Genomic DNA, 25,938 nt, shown 5'->3' with positions numbered 1-25,938 from the left:
ACGGCCACCTTGTAATCCAGTAGCAGTGGCCGTGCTTGCACACTAGAGAACAAAAGTGCTGGACTATGCGCTCTCCTGTGGTCCCAGCCACCTGCGAGTCCGGTTCTATTTCCTATATTGTGCAAGCATGGCCATAGCTGATCGATTGCAGGGTGGTCATTACCGTGGAAATGAGCAGTGTATAATGTGATAGAAAAATGAATCTAGCCAGCAAAGCATGCATTATAGACAATCACAATACATTAGTAAGTGCCTTGTATTAACTTTCTCTACATGATAAATGCCATTTGCTGAAGGGACACAACCCTATTGTTAACAGCTGCAGGCCTCAGCATCTCTGCCTTGTGTATATCACCACTGTGGATACAGGACACGCCACAGTTAGGCCTCTTTCACACGACCGCTTTTTTTTCTCGGTTTACGGGACGTTTTTTTGCGTTCCGTATACGGTCCATATACGGAACTATTCATTTCAATGATTCCGCAAAAAAAACGGAATGTACTCCATATGCATTCCGTTTCCGTATTTCCGTTTTGTTGAAAGATAGAACGTGTCCTATTATTGCCCGCAAATCACGTTCCGTGGCTCCATTCAAGTCAATGGGTCGGCAAAAAAAACCGGAACAAATACGGAAATGTATCTGTATGTCTTTCGTATACGTTCTGTTTTTGCGGAACCATCTATTGAAAATGTCATGCCAAGCCCATTTTTTTTCGATGAGATTACTGTATACTCTTTATGCCAAACGGAACGGAAAAACGGAACAGAAACTGAAACACGACGGAAACAAAAAACGTAACAACGGATCGCAAAACACTGCAAAAGCCATACAGTCATGTGAAAGAGGTCTTATGCAACATGTAGCAGAGAGGAGAATATGACTGTATCACCCTGTGTGACTACCCTATTTACAGACCCCTTAGTACTGCCTGGCTACCGTATTTACAGACCACCTAGTACCGCCTGTGCACCATATTTACAGACCCCCTAGTACTGCCTGGCTACCGTATTTACATACCCCTTAGTACTGCCTGGCTGACGTATTTACAGACCCCCTCATACTGCCTGGCTACTGTATTTACAGACCCCCTAGTACTGGCTGGCTACCATACTTACAGACCCCCTAGTACTGCCTGTCCAACGTATTTACAGACTCCCTAGTACTGCCTGGCTACTGTATTTACAGACCCCTTAGTACTGCTTGGCTACTGTATTTAGAGACCCCCTTCTACTGCCTGTCCACGGTATTTACAGACCCTCTAGTACTGCCTCTCCACTGTATTTACAGACCCCCTAGTACTGCCTGACTACTGTATTGACAGACCAGCTAGTACTGCCTGGCTGCTCAATTTACAGACCATATAGTACTGCCTGTCCACCGTATTTATAGACCTCCTAGTACTACCGATCATATTTACAGACCCACTAGTACTGCCTGGCTGCCATATTTACAGACCCCCTAGTACTACCTGACCATGGTATTTGAAGACCCCCTCGTACTACCTGTCCACCCTATTTACCGATCTCTATTACTGCCTGTCCACCTATTTACAGACCATCTACTACTGCTTGTCCACCATGTTTAGAGAGCTCCTAGTACTACCTGACTACCGTATTTACAGACCCCCTTGTACTGCCTGGCTACCGTATTTACAGACTCCCTAGTACTGCCTGTACACCCTATTTACAGATCCTCTAGTACTACCTGACTACTTCATTTACATACCCCCTCGTACTGCCTAGCTATCCTATTTACAGACCCCCCTAGTACTACCCTGGTACTGCCTGGCTGCCTTATTTACAGACCCCCCTAGTACTGCCTGTCTAGCGTATTTACCGACTACCTAGTACTGCCTGACCCGTGTATTTATAGACCCCCTAGTACTGCCTATCCACCCTATTTACAGACCACCTAGTACTGCCTGTCCAACCTATTTACAGACCTCCTAGTAATACCTGACTACCGTACTGCCTGTCCGCCGTATTTAGAGACCTCCTAGTACTACCTGACTACGGTATTAACCCCTTGGTACTGCCTGGCTAGCTGTGAGTGGTTGCTGACAGGAGCAGTCTGTGCTGAGGGAGGTGAACGCTCGGGGCTGTGTGGAAGCGGCTGGTGCAGGCAGGGAGCAGCAGGCTGTGATGCAGCAGTGCTTCCTCCTCCTCACTTGTGTGCTGTGCGTGTGACAGGCAGGAGCCGGTGCGGGAGGCTACAGCACGCATATAGCGCACAGCGGCGGAGGGAAGACCATGCTGTCCCCGCAGTGCTCGGCAGCAGTATGACTGTGGGGCAGGCGAGGAGGAAGATGCAGCCCACCTCAGAGAGCAGCAGCAGCAGCAGCGGCGGCGGCGGCACCGGAGTCAGCACCGCAGGGCTCAGCCGCAGCAAGAGCGTCCGGGAGCAGCAGGCGCAGCTGAAGCACAAGCTGAGGGAGCTGCCATCCCTGCTGAGGAGCGGCCTGACCCTGCGGAGAAGGAGCTCGGTGTATGGACCCTCACCTTCCTTATCGGACACGGAGGAGACCGCGGCGGCCACTGCCACCAATGGCCCGGTGAGTGTGACACCTCCTGCCTCCCGTATGGCTTCCTGCAGTCACCGCACCTGGAGACCTCCTGGCGGGGTGCAGGTCGTTCACTACCTGCCATATACAGCAGTCCATTCACATGCCACTGTACTGCAGTCACAAGCCAGGTGCCCGGGTCTTGTCCTGCAGTTACAAGCCTGATGCCAGTGTACCCAGTGCATTTCCTGTATTCCACAAGCCATTTCATGCACCCTACACTAGAACCATATGCCATATTCCAGGGTAGGCAGTGCATTACTATACACAAAATGCCATATGCCAGGGTACCCGGTGCATTTACTGTACACCAAATGGCATATTGCAGGTTACCCAGTGAATTTACTGTACACCAACAGCCATATGCCAGGGTTACTATATACTAAATGCCATGTGCCAGGGTACTCTGTGCATTTACTATAAACTAAATGCCAAGTGCTAGGGTACCCAGTGCAATTACAACACACTAAATGCCATATACCAGGGAACCCAGTGCAATTGCTGAGTTCCACAACCCATAATCATGGGCACTCAGTACTTGTGAGGCACTTTATATACACTAAACCCTAGGCCAGTGTACCCAGGTCATGTACTACAATTACACTCTATATGGCAGGGTACCCAGTACGTTTACTGTATTCCATAAGTAATTTGCATGAGTACCCAGGTTGTGTACAGTACACGAAAACCATATGACTGGGCACCCATTGCCTTTATTATACACTATTTCCATATGCCAGGGTACCCATTTATACAACAAGCCGTATACTAGTACATTCCTGTATATCTGCTCATGTTAGGGGCAACATACCAATGCATCCAATTTCTATACACTACCATCTGTGTGCCAAGGTACCCAGTGTATTTACTATACACTGCCAACAATACACCAGGACAGTTACTTACCAGATCATATAAGGGGCAGCATGCCAGTGCGCATATATCAATAAAAGAAGGGGATGACACCATTACGTTCACACTACCAGTGCACCCATTGCTTTCGCACTACCAGCAGTCTCCTAGGACAGCATTCGGTTTATTAATACCGCAGGTGACACACTGGTAATCTCGGTGCACTCAGGTCATGTAGAGTGCAAGTATTATACATCTAGCATATCCATGTTGTTTACTTGCAGCATGCCAGTTTACCAGTGCATTTACATGGCGTTCAATATTCCAGTGTGCCAGGCTGGCCATCGACACCACAGGCTTTTACACCGTGACACCACACCAGTGATAAGCCTCGGGGACAATCGCTGTCATTATCTGGGCTATTGGGGATTGACAATCTGTTATTGATGAGTTATATTGGAGACTTGTATTGGGCGATGAAATGATAATTGATTGTGAGGCACTTTACATGTACTGGTTGTGAATTGTATGTATCGTTTCAATTGGGAGTAATGCAGGTGACTGTGTATGGGTGCTGCCCCACCATACATTTACGCACTGAGCCCTGTAACGATGCAGGTGACTGTGTATGGGTGCTGCCCCACCATACATTTACGCACTGAGCCCTGTAACGATGCAGGTGACTGTGTATGGGTGCTGCTCCACCATACATTTATGCACTGAGCCCTGTAACGATGCAGGTGACTGTGTATGGGTGCTGCCCCACCATACATTTACGCACTGAGCCCTGTAACGATGTCCTAATCCTCTACAAAGGGAAGAAAATGCCATACATCTCATTCATTTAGAGAGCATGCCAAGGTGCCAGTGCCATTTCCTTCTGCTGCAAATGAGACAGTTCATCTACTTTAGCAGGATGCCACGTTATCATTCATAGCACTAAAGCTGGCCACAAACACGAGATATCAATCGCCCGACTCCTCCATTAACACCTACATTCGACCAATAAGTACTAAGTATCTCTGTAGGCAAAAAAGATCATCAGATTGTCAATGGATCCGGTCAATAACAGTGGAATTAATCAGCTGAAATGTAAAGGTATCCTCGCTTGGGGTAGTTCCAACTTGTTAGGGTCTCTTGACAATAAGCTGATCACCAATTGTCTCTTCTTGGACCCCCGCGATCAGCTGTAATCCGGGATTAATCCTAGTGTGTTGATTTCCTGCTGTTCTCCTATAGGAGGAATGAAGCATTACACCGTGCCCATTCAAATCAGGGCAGGATGGTCATCCAGAGTGACAGAGATACTTTGTAACCACTCTTCACTTTAGACAAGAGATCAGGATCCTGAATAGCGAACTCCTCTATATTAAAGGATTATTCCAGTTTTGACAAGTTTATCCCTGATTGGGGATGACTATTAGATTGGTGGGGGTTCCAGTAGAAGGACCCCGACCGATTACGAGAATGGGAACCCTAAACTCTTGGGGCCCCCTGAAATGAATGGAGTGGCAGGTTGGGCATGGGCGCTGCATTCAGGGCCGGCCTTAGGTGTTCAGGCGCCCTGTGCGAGCTAACCTTGTGGCGCCCCCCCCCCCCCCAAAAAAAAATAAAAAACTGCTTGTTGCTGGCATCATGGCATAGGCTGGCTGACTATCCAACCAAGTAGTTACCAGCCCTTACACCCCAAAGGCCGGTGTAATGTTATACTTCCCTAGTTCGTGAGATTTCCCTACCCTCGTCACTTCCGGTCGCACCGGACATGACGTGAGGAGGTGTGCAGCATCGCGCAGGCGCACAACGACAGGTTAGGGAAATTTCACAGCAGCGCATGCGCCAGGAGCCTCGCCGGCGGTTAGGGTAGGGAAAAACTATGGGCCAATTCGCAGTGATCGGATGGATGTTTTCAGCTGAACACCGGCCGACACTGCGCATGCACCGGGAGCCTCACCAGCGGTTAGGGAAGGGAAAAATGTACGTACGGGCCAGTGCTTTTTCCCTACCCTAACCGCTGGTGAGGCCCCCAGCGCATGTCGGCCGGTGTCCAGCTGAGAAAATTAGTTTCCAATGTAGTATTAATAACTAAACAATTAAATAATAAACATATTGCATTGTCTACTTACCACCAGGACAATAAGATGATCTGGACTCTGGCTGCAGTCTGGCTCTGGGGACTCCATTGTCACTCTCATTATTCCCCCCCCCCCCGCCATCACTCTCATTATTCCCCCCCCAATCACTCTCATTATTTCCCCCCCCCCCCCGCCATCACTCTCATTATTTCCCCCCCCCCCGCCATCACTCTCATTATTTCCCCCCCCATCACTCTCATTATTTCTCCCCCCCCCCATCACTCTCATTATTTCTCCCCCCCCCATCACTCTCATTATTTCTCCCCCCCCCATCACTCTCATTATTTCTCCCCCCCCCCCCCATCACTCTCATTATTTCTCCCCCCCCCCATCACTCTCATTATGTCTCCCCCCCCCCCATCACTCTCATTATGTCTCCCCCCCCCCATCACTCTCATTATTTTTCTCCCCCCCCCCATCACTCTCATTATTTTTCTCCCCCCCCCCATCACTCTCATTATTTTTCTCCCCCCCCCATCACTCTCATTATTTTTCTCCCCCCCCCATCACTCTCATTATTTCCTCTCCCCCCCCCCCATCACTCTCATTATTTCCTCCCCCCTCCCACTCTCTTTTCCACCTCTAGTGTAGCGTGGCCGAGCTCTGTTTGATCCGCGGTACAGGAGCATTTGTTTCCTGTACCCGGCCGGACTGACAGGAAGTGCACACTAAGTGAGCACTTCCTGTCAGTCCGGCCGGGTACAGGAAACAAAAGCTCCTGTACCGCGGATCGGACAGAGCTCGGCCACGCTACACTAACAGCACACAGCAGGCGCAGGCAGAGCCTCAGCCACTCAGGCGGCGCAGAATGAGGGGCGCCGCCCGCCGCCCGAAGTTTTTTTTTTTTTAAAACCGCAACGTGCGCCCCCTGCTGAATACAGGGGAGGGGGCGGGGGCCCGCCCGCCCGCCCCGTGGGAAAACATAAGTGCCGCCTCGCCTGCCCATATTACATTGCGGGCTGTCGGCCGCCCGGCGCCCCTGTTGCTATGGCGCCCTGTGCGGCCGCACAGCCCGCACACCCCAAAGGCCGGCCCTGGCTGCATTCACTCCACTCCATTCATCTGTACGGGAGTTCTGGAGACAGCCGAATACAGCAATCGGCTATTACCAGGACTCCCATAGAGATGAATGGATCTTCAGGAGTGGCAGTGTGCATGCCCGACCTGCCGCTCTGTTCATTTTGGGTTGTTCTGTTCTTGTGATCAGTAGAGGTCCCAGTGGTAGGACTTCGGTGCCTTCTCAAAAAGCTGATTGGCGGGGATCCCAGGTGTCAGACCCCCACTGATCAGATACTGATGACCTATGATTTCTATTGGGCCTCACGATGTGCGGCCTGGATCCGGAATTGCGGACCCGCACTTCTGGGTCCGCAATTTCAATCCCCCAAAAAATAGAACATGTCCTATTCTTGACCGCAATAGCGGACAATAATAGGCATATTCTCTTAGGCTGGGTTCACACCTGAGCGTTTTACAGCGCGTTCCTACGCGCTGTAAAACGCTCAACAAGGAGAAACCAATGATTCCCTATGGGAATGGTTCACACTTGGGCGTTTTACAGCGCGTACGATCGCGCTGTAAAACGCCCGACGCTCCAAAAAGTACATGAGCGACTTTTGGGGCGTTTGTGGCCATAGGACACTGTAGTGAATCACACAAACGCGCGTCAAACGCGCGTTTACTATTACAAAAACGCGCATAAAAATGCGCGTAAAACGCGCGTTTGCGCAACGCTCAAGTGTGAACCCAGCCTTAGTGCCGGCAATGTGCGGTCCACAAAATGCGGAACGCACATTGCTGCTGTCCGTGTTTTGCGGATCTGCAAAACACTCACGGATGTGTGAATGGACCCTAAGGCTGACTTCACTCCTGCGCTTTGAACTCTGGCAGTCTCTTCCGCCGGAGAAACAGACTGCAGGAGATCACCATATCCGGCATAGCCAGATACTGCCGGATCCCCATTTACAGTAATGGAATCCGGACAATTTTCGGCATACATGCTGGCTTTCTGCCGGTCAATAAAAGCTGCGTGTAGTATTCTTTGTCCAACTGAAAGCCGGCATGTACACCGGATACAGTGAATTCCATCAGTTCCTCCACTGAAACAGACTGCCAGAGTTCAAAGTGCATATGTGAACCTGGCCTAATACCCGAAAGCATTTGACTGGGTGAATACATACACAGCTTTTTTTTTTTTTTTTTTTTTAAAGCCACATTTTTTGTGTCAGCCTTTGGAGCAGTATTTTGAGCCAGTGCTAAAAGTGGATTTAATAGAACTGTAAATAATAAGGGCCTTTTTAGGGCTCATGCACACGGCTATGTCTTTTGGGATGTGGACCCTTTCACTTCAATCAGACCGCAAAAGTCTGCATCCGTATGTCTGTTCCGAGGCACTGCAAAAAAAATAGAACATATCCTATTTTTGTCTACATTATAGGACAAGGATAGGACAATTCTATAGAGGACAGGACGTTCAGTTCTGCAAAATGCGGAATGCACGCCATACATGGTGAAATGCCTGACCAAAAGCTAAGCTCATTTAGACATCTCTTCTGTAATCTCATTATCTCAGCATGGTAACGGCTGCAGAATTAAATGTCGGAGGATCTCCTTAAACAGTGTTGAGATCTTTTGTTCTACTGAGAGGAGTGATAACCTGCATTATACTGTTAGCCTGGATTATCGCCCTAGTTCTGAGCATGGACTGAAATATTGAATTGTGTATGCATGGCTTTACCTAGATATAATGTCATTTCATCACCCTATTGAAGGCATGGCACATGGCACACGTGTGCTGCCGTATGGTATCTATATATGGCTCCATAACACCCGATAGAGCTTCTAGGAGACAGCAAATCCATGATATCTGATAGAGCAGTCATCTCCAACCTGTGGCTCTCCAGCTGTTGCAAAACTATTACTCCCATCATGCCCTAAAAGCCGCTGGTTGTCAGTGTGATGGTAGTGTAGAGCAAACTTGTGGTTTCAAGTTCAGCGTACAAGGTTGGGATTCGGGTTATCTAAGTATTCTGTTATGGATTCCACTACTGTGGACCATAAGTTATGGTTGGTGGTAGCAGAATCCATGATGGAATTCTTAGATAACCCGAACCTTCTACACCGAACTTGAAACCACAAATTTGCTCTACACTATACGATGGGAGTTGTAGTTTTGCAACAGCTGGTGAGGCATAGGTTGGGGAATATTGTGACCAGCATGCCATGTATGAATAGAGACACATGAAGGTACTGTATGATCCCGTTGACTTAATGGGTGTTGTATTATGGCAGTAAACCTTGGAGCTTGTATGCCGCCATGCACATGAGGTTTTACTTGATGTTTTCTTTTAACTTTTATGTTTATGTATCAAATCATATTTTTTTCCAATAATTTTTGCATACATTTATGAGGCTTTAGCTTTATACAGTATATGAATATTAGAGGATACCATAGGAATAGAATATAAATTACACAGAATGAGTCCTGTACAAAATGTTGTATATTTTTTTCCTTGAGCTATAATTTGAGCCGATTCTAGTTCATGTAATCCCAAAGGACCTATGATATATTACCTTTGTGTGACACAACTAGTTTAACTGGGATGCTACACTGGTAACTAGATCAGTGTCCCCTTGTAGTAGATTAGCCGTGTAATGGATACATTTGTCAGTATAACACACGTTCTGTCATGTCTATTTCTTCTTTTTATTTAAAAGTAAAAGGGTTTGTAACTTATAATAAAAATACCGTACGGACCGGTCAGCACTGCTGTATTGCCACGCAGAGGCCTGGGGTTTCTATGTTCTGACTTTCTTCGTTAGAGTCAATAGATGTTGTGTAAAGTGCTCTGGAGTATGCTGGTGCTACAGAAATAATAACCAAAATACTGAATGAAATAGACACATAAAATACACCACATAGTTGGAGTAATGTATGACAGAAAAGTGATGCAAGGTACATCATGTCATTAAAATGCCATGTTCTGCTCCTTGAACAATATATTTTAAGAAAGTTGACAAAATCATAGTTTTTTGCATTTTTAATTGCGAGATACTGGCATACGGCCAAGTACCTGTATAGCTACTGCGTGGTGGGTTTAGTATGTTGATTTTAACATCTTGTTTGTCCATTGTGAAATGTAGTCCTTATCACAGTGCTGCTATATGTGCCCCCAATATATCACTTCTTCAATAGACTTAAATATACTTCCATTGATGCAGATTCCAGTAAACAGTGTACTTTTTTACTGGGGTGTTTTATAATCATGGATTTTAATTTATATCTACATGGATAACATAAATGTCGTAAGTCCCATACTAAATGTGCATCCAGTTTCCATGAAACTAGGAACCTAAAAGTAAAAGATGCAAATACAGGGGTAACTCCTTCAGGTGTTCTTCACTTATGCAATTTTTTCAGGGGTTTTAAGTGCTTAAAAAAGACCAAAACCAAACCACGCTGGCCAGGGTTTACTGATGTGTTGTCACCAAAAATCTGACTAAAAATGTGGGGCATGTAGGGTTTCTACAATTTTTTTGGGACTTGATCAATTTCGCTGCAATTTTGGTATAAAAATCTGTCTCAAAGTGATCTAACCAATGGTTGGTATAGAGTCGGAGAAAAGCCAGATATAATCTAGCCTGAGCCTCTGTGATAGATCTGGTGCAGGTCTAGAGCAGCCTGTCTAAGTTTACTCCTTCTGCAGTGCCTATTGCCATTTACATTCTGTTTTCTGCGTTCCATATACGGAACCATTCATTTCAATGGATCCGCAAAAAGAACGGAAGGTACTTCATATGCATTCCGTATTTCCGTATTTTTGTTTAATTCAAAGATAGAACATGTCCTATTATTGCCCGCTAATAATAATCCGTGGCTTGATTCAAGTCAGCGGGTCCGCAAAAAACAACGGCATGCATCCGTATGTCTTCCGTATCCGTCCTGTTTTTGCGGAACCATCTATTGAAAATTTTATGCCCAGCCCAATTTGTTAATGTACTTACTGTTTAAACATTATTGTATGCTTCAGTTTCCGCAAAAAAAACAGATCAGAAACAAACACTAAACAGCAGAACGGAAAAGGAAACACTACTGAAACAAAAAACGGATCTGTTTAAAATGGATTACTAAACCATTAGTTCGTGTGCAGGAGGCCTTAGGCCTCTTGCACAGGAATGTATTTTCTTTCCATGTCCGGTCCATTTTTTTTGCGGACTGTATACGGAACCATTTATTTCAATGGGTCCACAAAAAAAAACGAAAGGTACTCCGTATGCATTCCATTTCCGTATGTCCGTTTCGCAAAAAAAAAAGAAAATGTCCTATTATTGTCCGCATTACGGACAAGGATAGCACTGTTCTATTAGGGGCCGACTGATGGGCAAGGATAGCACTGTTCTATTAGGGGCCAGCTGTTCCGTTCCATAAAATACGGAATGCACATGGACGTCATCCGTATTTTTTGCAGATCCGTTTTTTACAGACCACAAATGGCATACGGTCGTGTAAAGAGGCCTTAGTAAATTTGAGCCATTGTCTCGCATCAGATCAGTAGGGTGCCAACAGCGGGCCTTAACATAGCAAGAGCTTTTTGGAACAGTTGGTGCCAAATTGAAATAAAGCAGGCTGCGTAATAAATGTTGTACATCTCATAACATAATAGACACCTCCTTGCACCACATCATTGCTGTTGTAAAAAAATGGTACGATTCCAGAATGAATTTGTGTACCATTGCCAGAGGTTTACACACGCCCAATGTACATCTTTTATTTTATTTATTTTTTGTAGTAAAGCAAGATTAACCCCTTAATGCAAAAAGCAGTGCATGTACGGTGGGGGATGCATTGCCAGAATGCATTCTGCTGTACATGCACGGCGGGCTGATCGGGTGGGCACTGGAGCGGTGCGTGCCCAATCACTGCAGGGGTCCGGCAGTCCCTGGTAGCTGGGCCCCTGCTGTATCTGCCAACATCGCTGTTTACAGCGATGCCGGCGGATTACCCCCTTCTATGCCGCAGTCAGCGATGACCTCATCATAGAAGTTGTTTCTGGCAGGTGAGAGAGCGCATCAAGTCCCCGCGCTGCTGTGGCGGGGACTCGATGTGACAGAAGGCAGCCTGATGCCATGCAGAGGCTGCCCAATGCCTTGCATGGCATCGGGACCTGCTTTCTACGGGGGCCTCAGGCTGGGTCTACAGATGTATTCTAATGCATTGCAGAGAGGATCAGATCTCCAAAAGTTGAAATAAGTAAAAAAAAAAAATATCACATGATCCACCTCGTCCGATAGACACAATAAAAAATAAAAACTGTGTAAAAAAAAAAGCCATTTTTGTCACCTTATATCACAAAAAGTGCAACACCAAGTGAGCAAAAGGCGTATGCCCCTAAAAATAGTACCAATCTAACCTTCACCTCATCCCACAAAAAAATTAGCCCCTACATAGGACAATCGCCCAAAAAAAATAAAAAAATATATGGTTCAGACTATGGAGACACTAAAACATGATTTTATTTTATTTTTTGTTTCAAAAATGTTTTATTGTGTTTAAATAAAAAAATAAAAAAAGAAGTATACATATTAGGTATTGCCGCGTACGTAGCAACTTTCTCTATAAAAATACCACATGAACTAACCCCTCAGCTGAACACTGTAAAAAACTAAACAAAAAAACAAACAATAAAAAGTGTGAAAAGATTTTTTGGGTCACCTTACGTCACAAAAAGTGTAATAGCAAGTGATCAAAAAAGTCATATGCACCCCAAAATTTTACCAATCAAACCGTCATCTCATCCCGAAAAAAAGATACCCTACCTAAGAGAATCGCCCCCAAAATTAAAAAAAACTGGCTCTTAGACTATGGTGACGCTAAAACATGATATTTTTTTGTTGTTTTAAAAATGATATTGGTGTATAAAACTTAAATAAAAAAAGTATGTATATTAGATATCGCCGCATCCGTAACAACCTTCTCTATAAAAAAATCACATGATTTAACCCCTCAGGTGAACACTGTAAAAAATTAAAAAAAACTGTGTTAAAGGGAACCTGTCACCGGGATTTTGTGTATACAGTTGAGGACATGGGTTGTTAGATGGCTACTAGCACATCTGCAATACCCAGTCCTCATAGCTCTGTGTGCTTTTATTGTGTAAAAAAAACGATTTGTTACATTATGCAAATTAACCCGATATGAGTCCTGTCCCTGACTCATCCCAGGTTAATTTGCATATGTATCAAATCGTTTTTTTGACACAATAAAAGCACACAGAGCTATGGGGACTGGGTATTGCGGATGTGCTAGTGGCCATCTAGCAACCCATGTCTTCAGCTCTTTACCCAAAATCCAGGTGACAGGTTCCCTTTAAAAAGCCATTTTGTCACCTTACATCACAAAAAGTGTAATAGCAAGCGATCAAAAAATCATATGCACCCTAAAATTGTACCACTCAAACAGTCATCTCATACTGAAAAAAATGAACAAAAACTATGGCTTTCAGAATATGGAGACACAAAATTTAGTTTTTTTTTCAAAAATGCTTTATTATGTAAAACGCAGTCATATTTGGTATTGTCGCATCCGTAACAACCTGCTCTATAGAAATAGCTCATGATCTAACCTGTCAGATGAACGTTGTAAATAACAAAACATAAAAACAGTGCCAAAACGGCTATTTTTTTTTTGTTACCTTGCCTCACAAAAAGTGTAATATAGAGCAACTAAAAATCATCTGCACCCTAAAATAGTACCAATAAAACTGCCACCATATCCTGTAGTTTCCAAAATGGGGTTACTTTTTTGTAGTTTCTACTCATGGGGTCTTCAAATGTGACATGGCAAGTTAAAATGATCCCAGTGAAATCTGCCCTTCAAAAACCATATGGCGTTCCTTTCCTTCTGCGCCCTGCCGTGTGCCCCTACAGCAGTTTACAACCACATATGGGGTGTTTCTGTAAACGGCAGAATCTGGGCAATAAATATTGAGTTTAAAAAAAATTATTAAAATGGAAAATCTGCCCAAAAAAGTGAAATTCTGAAATTTCATATCTATTTTCAATTAATTCTTGTGGAACACCTAAATGGTTAACAAGTTAGTGAAATCAGTTTTGAATACCTTGAGGAGTGTAGTTTTTAAAATCGGGTCACTTTTTTGAAGTTTCTACTCTAGGGGTGCATCAGGGTGGCTTCAAATGGGACATGGTGTCAAAAAACCAGTCCAGCAAAATCTGCCTTCTAAAAACGATATGGCTTTCCTTTCCTTCTGCGCCTTGCCGTGCGGCCATTCGGTAGTTTACGACCACATATGGGGTGTTTCTGCAAAGTACAGAATCAGGGCAATAAATATTGAGTTTTGTTTGGCTGTTAACCTTTGCTTTGTTAGCGGGATTTTTTTTTATTAAAATGGAAAATCTGCCAAAAAAGTGAAATTCTGAAATTTCATCTTCATTTTCCATTGGCAACCCCCCTCCCCACCCCCCCAACCAACACACACACTTTGCCAGACCTGTAAGGACTCATGCACATGACCGCATGTATTTTGCGGACCACAAAAAACAGATACACCAAAATAATGGAGGACATCCGAGTGACGTCCTGTGTTACATCCATTGTTTTTGTGGGTCCATTGTAACAATGAATGCCCTTGTCCGCAAAACAGAAAAGAATAGGACATGTTCTAATTTTTTTGCAGAGGGGAAATACAGATATGGAATGCACACGAGTCATCTCCGTTTTTCTTTTGCAACCCCATTGAAATGAATGATTCCACATACAGGCTGCAATAAAAACATAACTGAGACGGACAAAAAATATGTTTGTGTGCATGAGCCCTAAAGGAAAGATGACTTACCTTCTTCCCTGTGCTCCAAGCTTCTTCTTCTTCTTCTTCTCCTCCAGGTGTGTGATGCTCTTCTGGGCTCACTTAATGTAAACATCTGATTTGACATTACCGCTCAGAGACCGGATCCTTCTTGCGTCGTGTGACCATGTGTCATACTGGATATTTACATTGAGGGAGCCCAGTGAAGCATCGCAGGCCTGGAAAGGATAGAGTGGGAAGCGAGCACCAGGAAGCAGGTAAGTAATCTTCTCTTTAGGTCTGGCCAAGTGGGGCTTTTACCAACCCACCTCCTCACTATTCTTGCACAAGCCCTTTAAGGAGTTCCTCTGCTGCGCAGACAGACAGCACTTTGATTTCCTGGTGTGATAGAGGCAGAGATAGCTGCTTAAATCTGCTGTCAGGATCTCACACTCTGAAATACCAGCATATTTAAGAGCTTATTAATATAAACTTGTTTAAAAAAATCATATTAAAAATACAGGTTTAATTAGGGAAAGTCATCACAGAGAAGGGAGATGAACAGCAGACTGCAATATAAGCTTTGAGCTAAAGAGATGAGTCATCTGTAAGAGAGCAAAAACGTTGTATATACTAAAGTATGGGAAAGTCTATGCTTTATTCACCATTCTCACACAACTCCTTTAAATACTGGATATAGACCTTTAGGGTGGATTGACATTTTTATTTTTTGCTGAGAAAACACAAAATACAGGATGTAAAAGAGTTTTTGCAGCTTTTTTTTTTTTCAAGTTTGGCTTTTTATGTGTCTCATGTTGAAGCAAAGATGTTTTTTAATCCACTTTTCTATGTGGAAGAAAAGTCTGAAAAAAAACCACCATTCAAATGAATGTGCTAATACAAAATGGCACAAAAAAAAAACATACCAAAAACCTAAGTGGCTTCAGCAGGAAAAAAATGCCAAACTAAATTTGTGTAAGGGTCAAAGGGTTGCTTTCCGACAATTGCCTTCTCGATAGCTAAGGAGACCGCTGCAATTACATGCAGCGATCTCCTCCCCAGTATGGGGAGAAGCGATCGCTTATAACATCGCTCGCCCCCATACTGAATCATTGTTTGCCAGTGGCAGATCGTGATTACATGGCACAATCTGCCACCTACAAACGAAGATTTTTAAGCCTGCTAAAAGATTCCGTTTAGTAATCGGCTGAAGTATTGTTAGCTATAATCTTCAGGTATAATCGGGCCCTAAGAAGGAAACGTGGAACAATAGATACTATGGATGGGTTAGAAATCAGCATTTCTCATCAGTGTCCCCAGATTGTACAAATAATGTACAGGGTGCAGGTTACTCTATTTAAAGAGGTGAAGCATTGACATCTGTCACTGGCTATGAAGAGGAAGAATATGATGAAAATGTAATTTTGGTAGTCAAATCATTTTGAACATCTACAAAAATGAATTATGGTGCATTAACTCCTTCAAAGGTGCTCTGATGGTGTGTTCACGTACAGCAGACAATTTCTGTGTCTGAACACAACATCTGCATACATCGCAACGAGGTTTGCAGCTTCTTAACAAACCCTTCTAATTTGGTCTCCTCTTTAGTACAGTAATTATGGAATATGCATAATATATACATCTTGCTGTGAAGCTGCAGTTTTCATGAAAGAAGCATTTCTGGGAAATATTCCCCTAAGTCAGCAATGGCCAACCTGAGACGCTCCGGCTGTTGCAAAACTACAACTCCCAGCATGCCCAGACTGCCTACAGCTATCAGCCTACAGCAGGGCATTGTGGGAGTTTTAGTTTTACAACAGCTGGAGAGTCGCAGTTTGGCCATGCCTCCCCTAAGTGGTCTTATGATAACTAATATGGTGAGACGGCATGTAAAAATGGTGATTATTGATTTTTGTTAAGGTTTTTCCCCCGTTGATTGCTACATAAACACTGCCTCAATATTCAGGTTACATATCTAATTAAAATGGCATTTCCCATTTGCAGATCAGATAAATATGACTGGAACGAAAAAGCCATATAGATTTACTTGTTAAATACCGTAAAAGCATATATTATCACTGGTGGAACTAGATTTTCCAACTCTTCCGAGAATTACCAATTGCATTATGGTAACAATTAGAGATGAGCGAACTTCCGAAGTCAGAAGCCGAGAGGTCACGTCAATTCCAAGAAGGTAACAAGGTCGAGGTAAAAAATAAAGCCGAGGTCCAAACACAATAGCAAGGTGAAGGTAGAAAGACCAATCACAGGCAACCTGTGGGCAGCAGGCTGCCTGTTTAAATAGCCCAGACTGGTGAGTCACATGACGTGGCCAGCGTCACGTGACTCGCATAACACAGCCCAACATAGCCGAGCGCTGATCATTATCATCGGCGCTCAGCTCTCCTGCTGCTTGTTGTCTAGGGGACGGAGGACGCTGGCCACGCAGAGGAGGCATGCGCGGCCGGATCCTCCCTGCCCCCTGGTCGTCCCCATGGAGACGAGGACGCCACCCGCATCCTCGCTCCGCTATGTGCACGGAATGCCGGCGGTGAAGGGACCCATGATCTCTGGCGTGGGTTTCTCCAGGTGAGCCAGATGGAATTTTCTCACCAACCTCTCAGCATGCATATTCTTAGCCGGCACCCAAGGCCTCTCTCAGGACCAAAACCTCTCCAATGGACCAAATACTAAAAAGAATTCCAGACCCTTCTCACATCAATAATCCTAGAGATCTCAAATTCAGGTTAGCCGGCAACCTCCACTGGGATCGGAGATTCCTGTGTAGGGGATACAGTGGACACATACTTCTTGAGTAAAGACTTGTGAAAAACATTATGACTACGAAACGAGTCAGGTAAATGTTACTTAAAAGACTCAGGATTAATAATGTCACAATCTCATAAGAATCACAAATTCTTGGTGGATAACTATACGTTATCTAACCCAAAGTCTACTCCTCCAGAGCGCTTTTTATTCGCATTGGTTTTATGAACCTCTTGGGCTTTTTTCAGGTTGGACTGAACCTGGGCCCAAACTGTGCACAGTTCTTTAGCTACCAGATCAGCTTAAGGAACTTGTGAGGAAGACAGGGAAAACAAACTAAAACGCGGATGGAAACTAAGATTACAAAAAAAGGAGACATACCAATAGATGAGTTCACATGGTTGTTAATGGCGAATTCAGCCAGGGGCAGATGCTTCACCCACAGCCATTGGTTGTCGGAGACATAACACCTCAAATACTGCTCCAGAGACTGGTTCAAACTTTCAGTTTGACCGTTGGTTTCCGGATGAAAGGCTGAAGAAAAAGACAAAGAGATGTTACATTTGCGAAAAAAAGGCACTCCAAAACCTAGAAACAAATTTAACTCCTCTATCTGAAACCACATTCTCTGGAATTCCATGTAACCGAATAACATGATCAACACACAGAGAAGCTAATGTCTTGGCAATAGGCAGTTTTGACAGAGGGATGAAGTGCACCATTTTACTAAATCTGTCCACAACTACCCATATCACCGACTTACTCTCAGACACCGGCAAGTCAGTGATAAAGTCCATGGAGATATGGGACCAAGGTCTACTAGGGATGGGCAGTGGTCGTAACTCCCCCACCAGACGAGACCTAGGAGTCTTGGACCTGGCACAAACTTCACATGAAGACACATATGAGTGGACATCTCTAGACAAAGTAGGCCACCAATAAAACCTGGAGACAAGATCCTTGGTGGCATTAATACCCGGATGTCCACTAAACACAGAATTATGGCACTCGCCCAACAGTCTGAGACGTAAATGACCCGGGACAAATAATTTATCAGTAAGAGATTGTACCGGAGCCAAGTGTTGCCCCGCAGTTATTTTGGTCGTCAGATAGGAGGAGATCAATGACACCTATCGGTAATATTGGTTCTGGTGGAGTATCGGGAGATTGAAAAGCACAAAAACTGCAGGATAAGGTGTCTGCTTTAATATTTTTACTTCCTGGCTTGAAAGTAATACAAAAATTCAAACGTGTAAAGAACAATGCCCACGTAGCCTGCCTGGGATTCAAACGTTCAGCAGATTCCAAAAACATTAAATTCTTATGATCTGTAATTACTGTAACCTGATGTTTAGCCCCCTCCAGAAAATGGCGCCATTCCTCAAAAGCCCATTTAATAGCTAGTAACTCTCGATTACTAATGTCATGATTTCTCTCAGTAGAAGAGAATTTACGAGAAAAGAAAGTACAAGGTCTCAGGTTAGTGAGAGCTGATGACCCCTGGCAGAGTACTGCCCCAACTCCATCCTCGAAAGGATCAATCTCCACCATAAAAGGTCGCTCTTGGACGGGTTGAACTTATACTGGGGCGTTAACGAAACACCTCGAGTGTTTCAAAGGCCTTTATGGCCTCTGGTAACCAATTCACTAGATCAGCTCCCTTCTTAGTTAGATCCATGAGATGCTTGGCAATAATAGAAAAGTTCTTAATAAATTTTCAATAATAATTTGCAAAACCCAAGAAGTGTTGTAACGCTTTAAGAGAGGAAGGTCTCACCCACTCCAAAATGGGCTGTACCTTCCCTGGATCCATCTTGAAGGATTGGGGTGTGAGAATATATCCTAAAAACAAAGTTTCCTGTACTCCAAAAATACACTTCTCACCCTTCACGAACAGTCGGTTCTCTCGAAGAACCTCCAAGACCTGTCTAGTGTGAATAACATGAGAATCCCAGTCAAGCGAATAAATGAGGATGTTATCTAAATAAACAATTTTCCAATAAATTGTCTAAAGATGTCATTGACAAAATTTTGGAAAACCGCCGAGCATTACTTAACCCAAACGGCATCACTAAATATTCATAATGACCCTCTGGGGTATTAAAGGCCGTCTTCCACTCATTCCCCTCCCTAATTCGGATAAGATGATAGGCCCCCCTGAGATCAAGTTTAGTGAACCAGTGAGCTCCAAGAATTTGATTAAACAGGACTGGAATCAACAGCAACGGGTACTGATTCTTAACATTAATCTTATTCAACTCTCTATAATCAATACACGGTCTCAATCCACCGTTGTTCTTAGCAACAAAGGAAAATCCCACCCCCATAGGAGACACTGAGGGTCTAATATCTCCTTTTTGTAGACTCTCCTTCAAGTAGTCCCTCATAGACTTCTGTTCTGGACCTGACAAATTATAAATATGACCCCTAGGGTACTTAGATCCCAGAACAAGGTCTATGGCACAGTCATAAGGTCTATGAGGGGGAAGGAAATCAGCCTTGGACATAGAAAAAAACATCAGCAAAGTCACTAATGTATGTGGGAAGAGGGTTCGACTCTGCAGAGACTCCAGCCTGAATAATAGGTAGACAACATGAATCACATTTCACCCCCCATTTCTCTAATTCACCCGTGGACCAGTTGATGACTGGATTATGAACCTGGAGCCAAGGTATACCCAGAACCACCTTCACGAGTAAATTTTTTTAGAATCAAAAAAGTACACTCCATATGACAGACCCCCACAGTCAAGGTTATGTCCGGAGTAAAATCTTCTACTGTCCCGTCCACCAGCGGCGTGAATCAATAGCGATGATATGAATAGGGTTAGCAAGGGACAACATGGGCACCCCAAGGTAAAGAGCAAAGTTATGGTCAATAAAATTAGCGGCAGACCCAGAATCAACAAATGCCCTTACTGGAGCCAAAAGAAACAACCACCGGCAACTTTTCTCTTTAACCACCTTGGGAAGTACCTTATCCTTCTGGGAGTCAGGCTGTGGAGATCTCCCGGAAGTAGGAACTTTAGGACATTGCCATACCCAGTTATCCGATTGTCCGCAGTAGAAGCAGAAACCATTTTAATCTTCTCAGATCCCTCCTGGTCATTCCGAGCTGCATGGGCTCTTCTGGAGGATTCTCCAATCTGACTCTTTAGGGTGAGCGATTGGATGTAAGCGCCAGCAGTGGAGACGTCAGTTTTTCTCTTTCTTACCCTAATTCGTCGGCCCAGTCTAACAGCTAGAGTCATAGTCTGTTCTAAATTGTCAGGGAGGGGGTAACTGACCAACATATCTTTCAAGTCTACTGAGAGCCCCAAAAGAAACTGACATCTAAGCGCTGGATCATTCCAATTAGAGAAAATGCACCATTTCCAGAATTTGGTGCAATATTCCTCCACGGGTCTGTCTCCCTGTCTAAGAGACCTTAATTGACTCTCAGCTACGGCCGACTTATCCGGTTCATCGTACAATACACTTAAGGCCTGAAAAAACGATTTAACATTAGCTAGACAAGGGGAATCCGTGGGGAGAGAGTAAGCCCATTCTTGCGGCTCTCCCTGCAACAAAGAGATAACTGTGCCTACCCTTTGTTGTTCAGAGCCCGAAGAATGTGGACGTAAACTTTAAATGTCAGGAAATTCTTCTAAGGCCCCTTTCACACGGGTGAGTATTCCGCGCGGGTGCAATGCTTGATGTGAACGCATTGCACCCGCACTGAATCTGGACCCATTCATTTCTATGGGGCTGTGCACACGAGCGGTGATTTTCATGCATCACTTGTGCGTTGCGTGAAAATCGCAGCATGTTCTATATTGTGCCATTTCCACGCAACGCAGGCCCCATAGAAGTGAATGGGGCTGTGTGAAAATCGCAAGCATCCGCAAGCAAGTGCGGATGCGGTGCGATTTTCACGCACGGTTGCTAGGAGACGATCGGGATGGAGACCCGATCATTTTATTATTTTCCCTTATAACATGGTTATAAGGGAAAATAATAGCATTCTGAATACAGAATGCTTAGTACAATAGGGCTGGAGGGGTTAAAAAAAATAAAAAATAATTTAACTCACCTTAACCAACTTGCTCGCGCAGCCGTCATCTCTTCTGTATCTTTCTTTACTGATTGCAGTCAAAGGACCTGTGGTGACGTCAGTCCGGCCATCACATGATCCATCACCATGGTAAAAGATCATGTGACGGACCATGTGATGACCGGAGTGACGTCACCACAGGTCCTTTGACTGCAATCAGCAAAGAAAGAGACAGAAGAGATGCCGGCTGCGCGAGCAAGTGGATTAAGGTGAGTTAAAAAAAATAAAAAAAATATTAACCCCTCCAGCGCTATTGTACTATGCATTCTGTATTCAGAATGCTATTATTTCCCCTTATAACCATGTTATAAGGGAAAATTATACAATCTACAGAACCCCGATCCCAAACCTGAACTTCTGTGAAGAAGTTCGGGTTTGGGTACCAAACATGCCGATTTTTCTCACACGTGTGAAAAACGCATTACAATGTTTTGCACTCGCGCGGAAAAATTGTGCATGTTCCCGCAACGCACCCGCACCTTTTCCCGCAACGCCCGTGTGAAAGAGGCCTTATACTCTGAAAAACGGTCAGGCAGTTTTACATGAGGCTCAAGATTTTGAGCAGAAGAGGCCGCTACAGCTGGGGTTTGATGCAATTCTTGCTGCTGTAGCCTCTCTGCCAAATCCTGCACCAATTGAGGAGACAGAGGACAACATTCTCCTGGGCTATGAGCAGGAGCCTGGGCGCTCCACCGCTTCCATTTTAGTACAAATGGGCGCCTTCATGCTCCTGTGTTTGAAGAGGGACCCCGTATAAAAAGTATAAAGGTCAAGGACCTGTACTGGGTGGCAACGTACTTGGACCCCGGTACAAACACAAAATGGCGGACATGTTACCAGCATCACAGAGGGCTGTCAGAAAGCGGCATTTCCATGCCTTGCTGTGAGATATGCTGCATTCTGCTGTTGTGGGCACTGGCAGAGAAATTTCCACCCCCGGCGAAACAGGTGTGGGTACCAATCCTACCGCACCTGCAAAAAGAGAGCGGTTTGAAGATGTGTTGGCCACTTTGAATATGAGATCATTCTTGCAGCCAACCCATCGTCAGCCGCACTCCGGATCTAGCCTCAGGGAACGCCTAGACCGACAGGTGTCCGACTACATTGGGTTAACGGTCGATGTGGATGCTCTGAGAAGTGAGGAACCCCTTGACTACTCTGTGTGCAGGCTTGACCTGTGGCCAGAGCTTGCACAATTTGCCATGGAACTCTTGGCTTGCCCCTCGTCGAGTGTCCTGTCCGAAAGGACGTTCAGCGGAGAAGGGGGGGATCGTGACCGATAAGCACACTCGCCTAGCTCACAACAGTGTGGACTACCTCACATTTTTTTAAATGAATGAGGCATGGATCTTGGAGGAGTTCAACACCTGTGATGACCACGTGTAATTGAATTTCCTCATGCCAGCCCACACATATCCGCCACTACCCAGAACAAAGAATGGTCCTTGCCTTATGTATATACAGAGGCATAAAAGGCCTTTTATGTCATGTGAATGCTTAATTTTTGGGGCCTGTACTGGCCGACAGTTACATTTTTTTTTATCTCAAGCCACATAATCGAACCCTTGTTTCACTCCTCTGCCTCTCATTATGGTGGTGTATGAACAGTTCAACATAAGGACCTTTTTAATATCACATCCCGTACTGTGCCCCCTTATACCTTGCATTGTGCCCTCTTACAACACCTTGTGCAGTGCCCCTAGACATTCCCTGTACTGTGCCCTCTTATACCCTTTTATACGGTCACGGTATGGCTGTGTTATACGGTCACTGTACAGAGGTTTTATCCGGTCAATGTATGGTGGTGGTATCCAATAACTGGATGGCCATAACTGTATCCCTTTCCCTGCCCATGCCATCCTTTTTTAGACGTGGCATGAGCGTGAAATATATGCAGATTGCGGTGCTCAGGGTCTTTTGCGCCACAATCTGTGTCAGAAATACACTTAATATAGAAGTATTTCTATATAATAAATGACCACCTAATTGTATTATTATTCGGGGCTAGGGCTATATATAATATCTTTATATTATATAGATTCTAGTGTATTATACTGTGTCCTTGTATTTCCCAGTCGAAAATGATCCTTGGGAAACGCAGTCCTCATCCCTGACCACCAGGACCAGTTAGCGCTCTGTCAGTACATGGCGGCTCCCCTCTCCACGCTGCTCCGCTGTGTACTGGTGTTTATTCTGACACTAGGGCTGGGTTCACATTCTATTTTTGCTATTCATTTAATGCATACCAAAAATTATGCATTAACAGATGCCTCAGACTGATGCCGTTCACCATACAGTTCCATGGTAGAAAAACTATTTACGTTAACGTATGCATTTTTTTTATGGACTCTGCAGGATACAAAAACGTGGAGTGCTGCACATTTGTATACATCAAACCGATAGGAAATAAAAAAAATTCTAGGCTCCAGCAGGGCAAATTTTTGAGAATTTCCCTTTAAGACACATAAAAATGGCCCCTCATTAAAATACATATTTTTTGTGGGAATTTTTTGCCAATGATCCCCCTCTGGTATATCACTGTCCATATTGTGGGACTATTTGTATACTTCTAGTAAGTGTTTGCTGGCTGCAAATATGACCTGAAGATTTTTCAGGTTCGCCTGCCATTAAAGTGAATAGGGCCCGCAGTGAAAATGCGGTTCGTGAACGTTTGATCGCAAACACGCGTTTGCGAATCGTCCTGGCTGATGTTCATCCATCACTAGTCCTGAGTGACAATAAGGAATAAGAAAAGGCAAAGATGCAATCTAAGGCCCCATGCACACGGCCGTTGTTCACGGCCGTGTGCGGGCCGTGGAACCGCGGCCTGGATCCCTTCCTGTGAGCTGGAGCGCACGGCGTCACTGGTTGCTATGACGCCGTGCGCTCCCTGCTGCCGCCGCAATACAGTACTACACTGGTATGATCTATACCAGTGTATTACTGTACTGTGCCGGCAGCAGGGGGTTCACGGCGTCATAGCAACCAGTGACGCCGTGCGCTCCAGCTCACAGGAAGGGATCCAGGCCGCGGTTCCACGGCCCGCACACGGCCGTGAACAACGGCCGTGTGCATGGGGCCTAAAATATACTATAAATAAATAGTAAATGATAATGTAGCATCAGAGCACCTAATACCTGAATGACATGTGAAATGTAAGCTCAGGACTATCCAGGTGGGCCTGGAAATAAAAACTGGGCTTCATCAGGACTACATATATTGTGCCCATATTTGTGGCTTTTGGTGGGAGCTGTGTAGGTGTCTGGTCTTATTTTGTTCCAGCACATGGCATGTTGTATACAATTTTTAACTTTGTGTGTTTTTTGTAGTCTAATAAAATTTATACATTGGTTTTATACTTAGTGGGGTTTTCTTGCGCCATATGGCATTGTTTTTGGAGACTCTCTCTGCCACTGGCCCTGTCAATCAAAATACACAGGGCCTGGCAGTTGCAGAGAGAGCTGAGCCTCTAAGGCCCCTTTCACGCAAGCGAGTTTTCCGCGCGGGTGCAATGCGTGACATGAACGCATAGCACCCGCACTGAATCCTGACCCATTTATTTCAATGGATCTGTGTACATGAGCGTTGTTTTTCACGCATCAGTTCTGCGTTGCGTGAAAATCGCAGCATGTTCTATATTCTGCGTTTTTCACGCAGCCCTGGCCCCATAGAAGGGAATGGAGCTGCGGGTGCGATGCGTTTTTCACTGATGGTTGCTAAGAGATGTTGTTTGTAAACCTTCAGTTTTTTATCACGCGCGTGAACGCAATCGCAGACAAAACTGACTGAACTTGCTTGCAAAATAGTGCGAGTTTCACTGAACGCATGCATCCACACCTAATCCCTCACGCTCGTGTGAAAGAGGCCTAAGAGTGCTGGCACACAGTGCAGTTCTGACATGCATTCAGGGTGCCCTGTTCAATCTAGCTAGTTTAGCTGCCTCATTAAACCCTGGTGTTCTGCATAGTAGAAATGATTTAATAAATTTCAGCTAGCTACAATAAAAAACTGCATCCTGAATGCATGTCAGCATTGTGGGTACATATGAACATTGAACCAGCATAGCTTCAGCTGCCAAGTGCACATGTAACAGTTCACCCAGCTTCATAGGTAAAAATCTGCTGACTAATCTCAGGTGCCCAAGCAATGGAGGTAACCTGGCAGCACCAGATCCTGGCTCCTCCTCTGCCCACTTCCTGAGTTATCAGGAAAACTTTAGAGCACAAAGAGGAAGCAGAATGCAGTCTGAGAGCAGCCATAGGTAAAGAGCCTGGACCACTGGACACTGGGCCTTAATTAATTCCTTCACTACACTATATTAACAGAAGTGCTGAGATCATTGCTTTTGTTGACCATCAGAGATTTGGCATTGAAGGGAATCTGTCATATCCAGCAAGCCCTATTAAGTACAAAGATGCATGTATAGAACACCTGGCACTGACTCCAGGTCCGTCATTCATATGTCAGTACACCCCCTGTACCCTCACTATGCAGCCTCAAACCAGCCATGGAATGTATAGAGAGGCGTTCTCCTGTGATCCTCTCCATTATGTGCACATGCACAGGAGTCCCCTTATAGACTGGGGGTGCGTATCCGCATACAAATGACTGATCAGGAGTCCACAGCAGGTGTGCTCTGCATTTATTACTGTACTTATCAAGGCTTGCCAGAGGTGACAGATTACCTTAAATGCATTCGCTACCCCAGACCTTCAGGGGTGCTGGCATCAAC

The 25,938-nt window shown here is 44.8% G+C and overlaps 1 protein-coding gene across 1 annotated transcript in view; it reads left to right on the top strand.

Moving 5' to 3' along the window:
• Positions 1-2,162: 2,162 nt before the first annotated feature.
• Positions 2,163-25,938, top strand: part of RAPGEF5 (Rap guanine nucleotide exchange factor 5) — a 344,961-nt gene continuing 321,185 nt past the window's right edge. Inside the window, exon 1 of the mRNA XM_044292732.1 lies at positions 2,163-2,553. Within this exon, the coding sequence (XP_044148667.1) occupies positions 2,281-2,553 (273 nt within the window). The 5' untranslated portion in view covers positions 2,163-2,280. The remainder of the gene's footprint in view (positions 2,554-25,938) is intronic.

The sequence above is a fragment of the Bufo gargarizans genome, chromosome 5 (genome assembly GCF_014858855.1).
Source record: "Bufo gargarizans isolate SCDJY-AF-19 chromosome 5, ASM1485885v1, whole genome shotgun sequence".
Taxonomy (NCBI): Eukaryota; Metazoa; Chordata; class Amphibia; order Anura; family Bufonidae; genus Bufo; species Bufo gargarizans.
The sequence above is the reverse complement of the archived record's forward strand: the minus strand, read 5'-3'. Positions and strand labels throughout refer to the sequence as shown.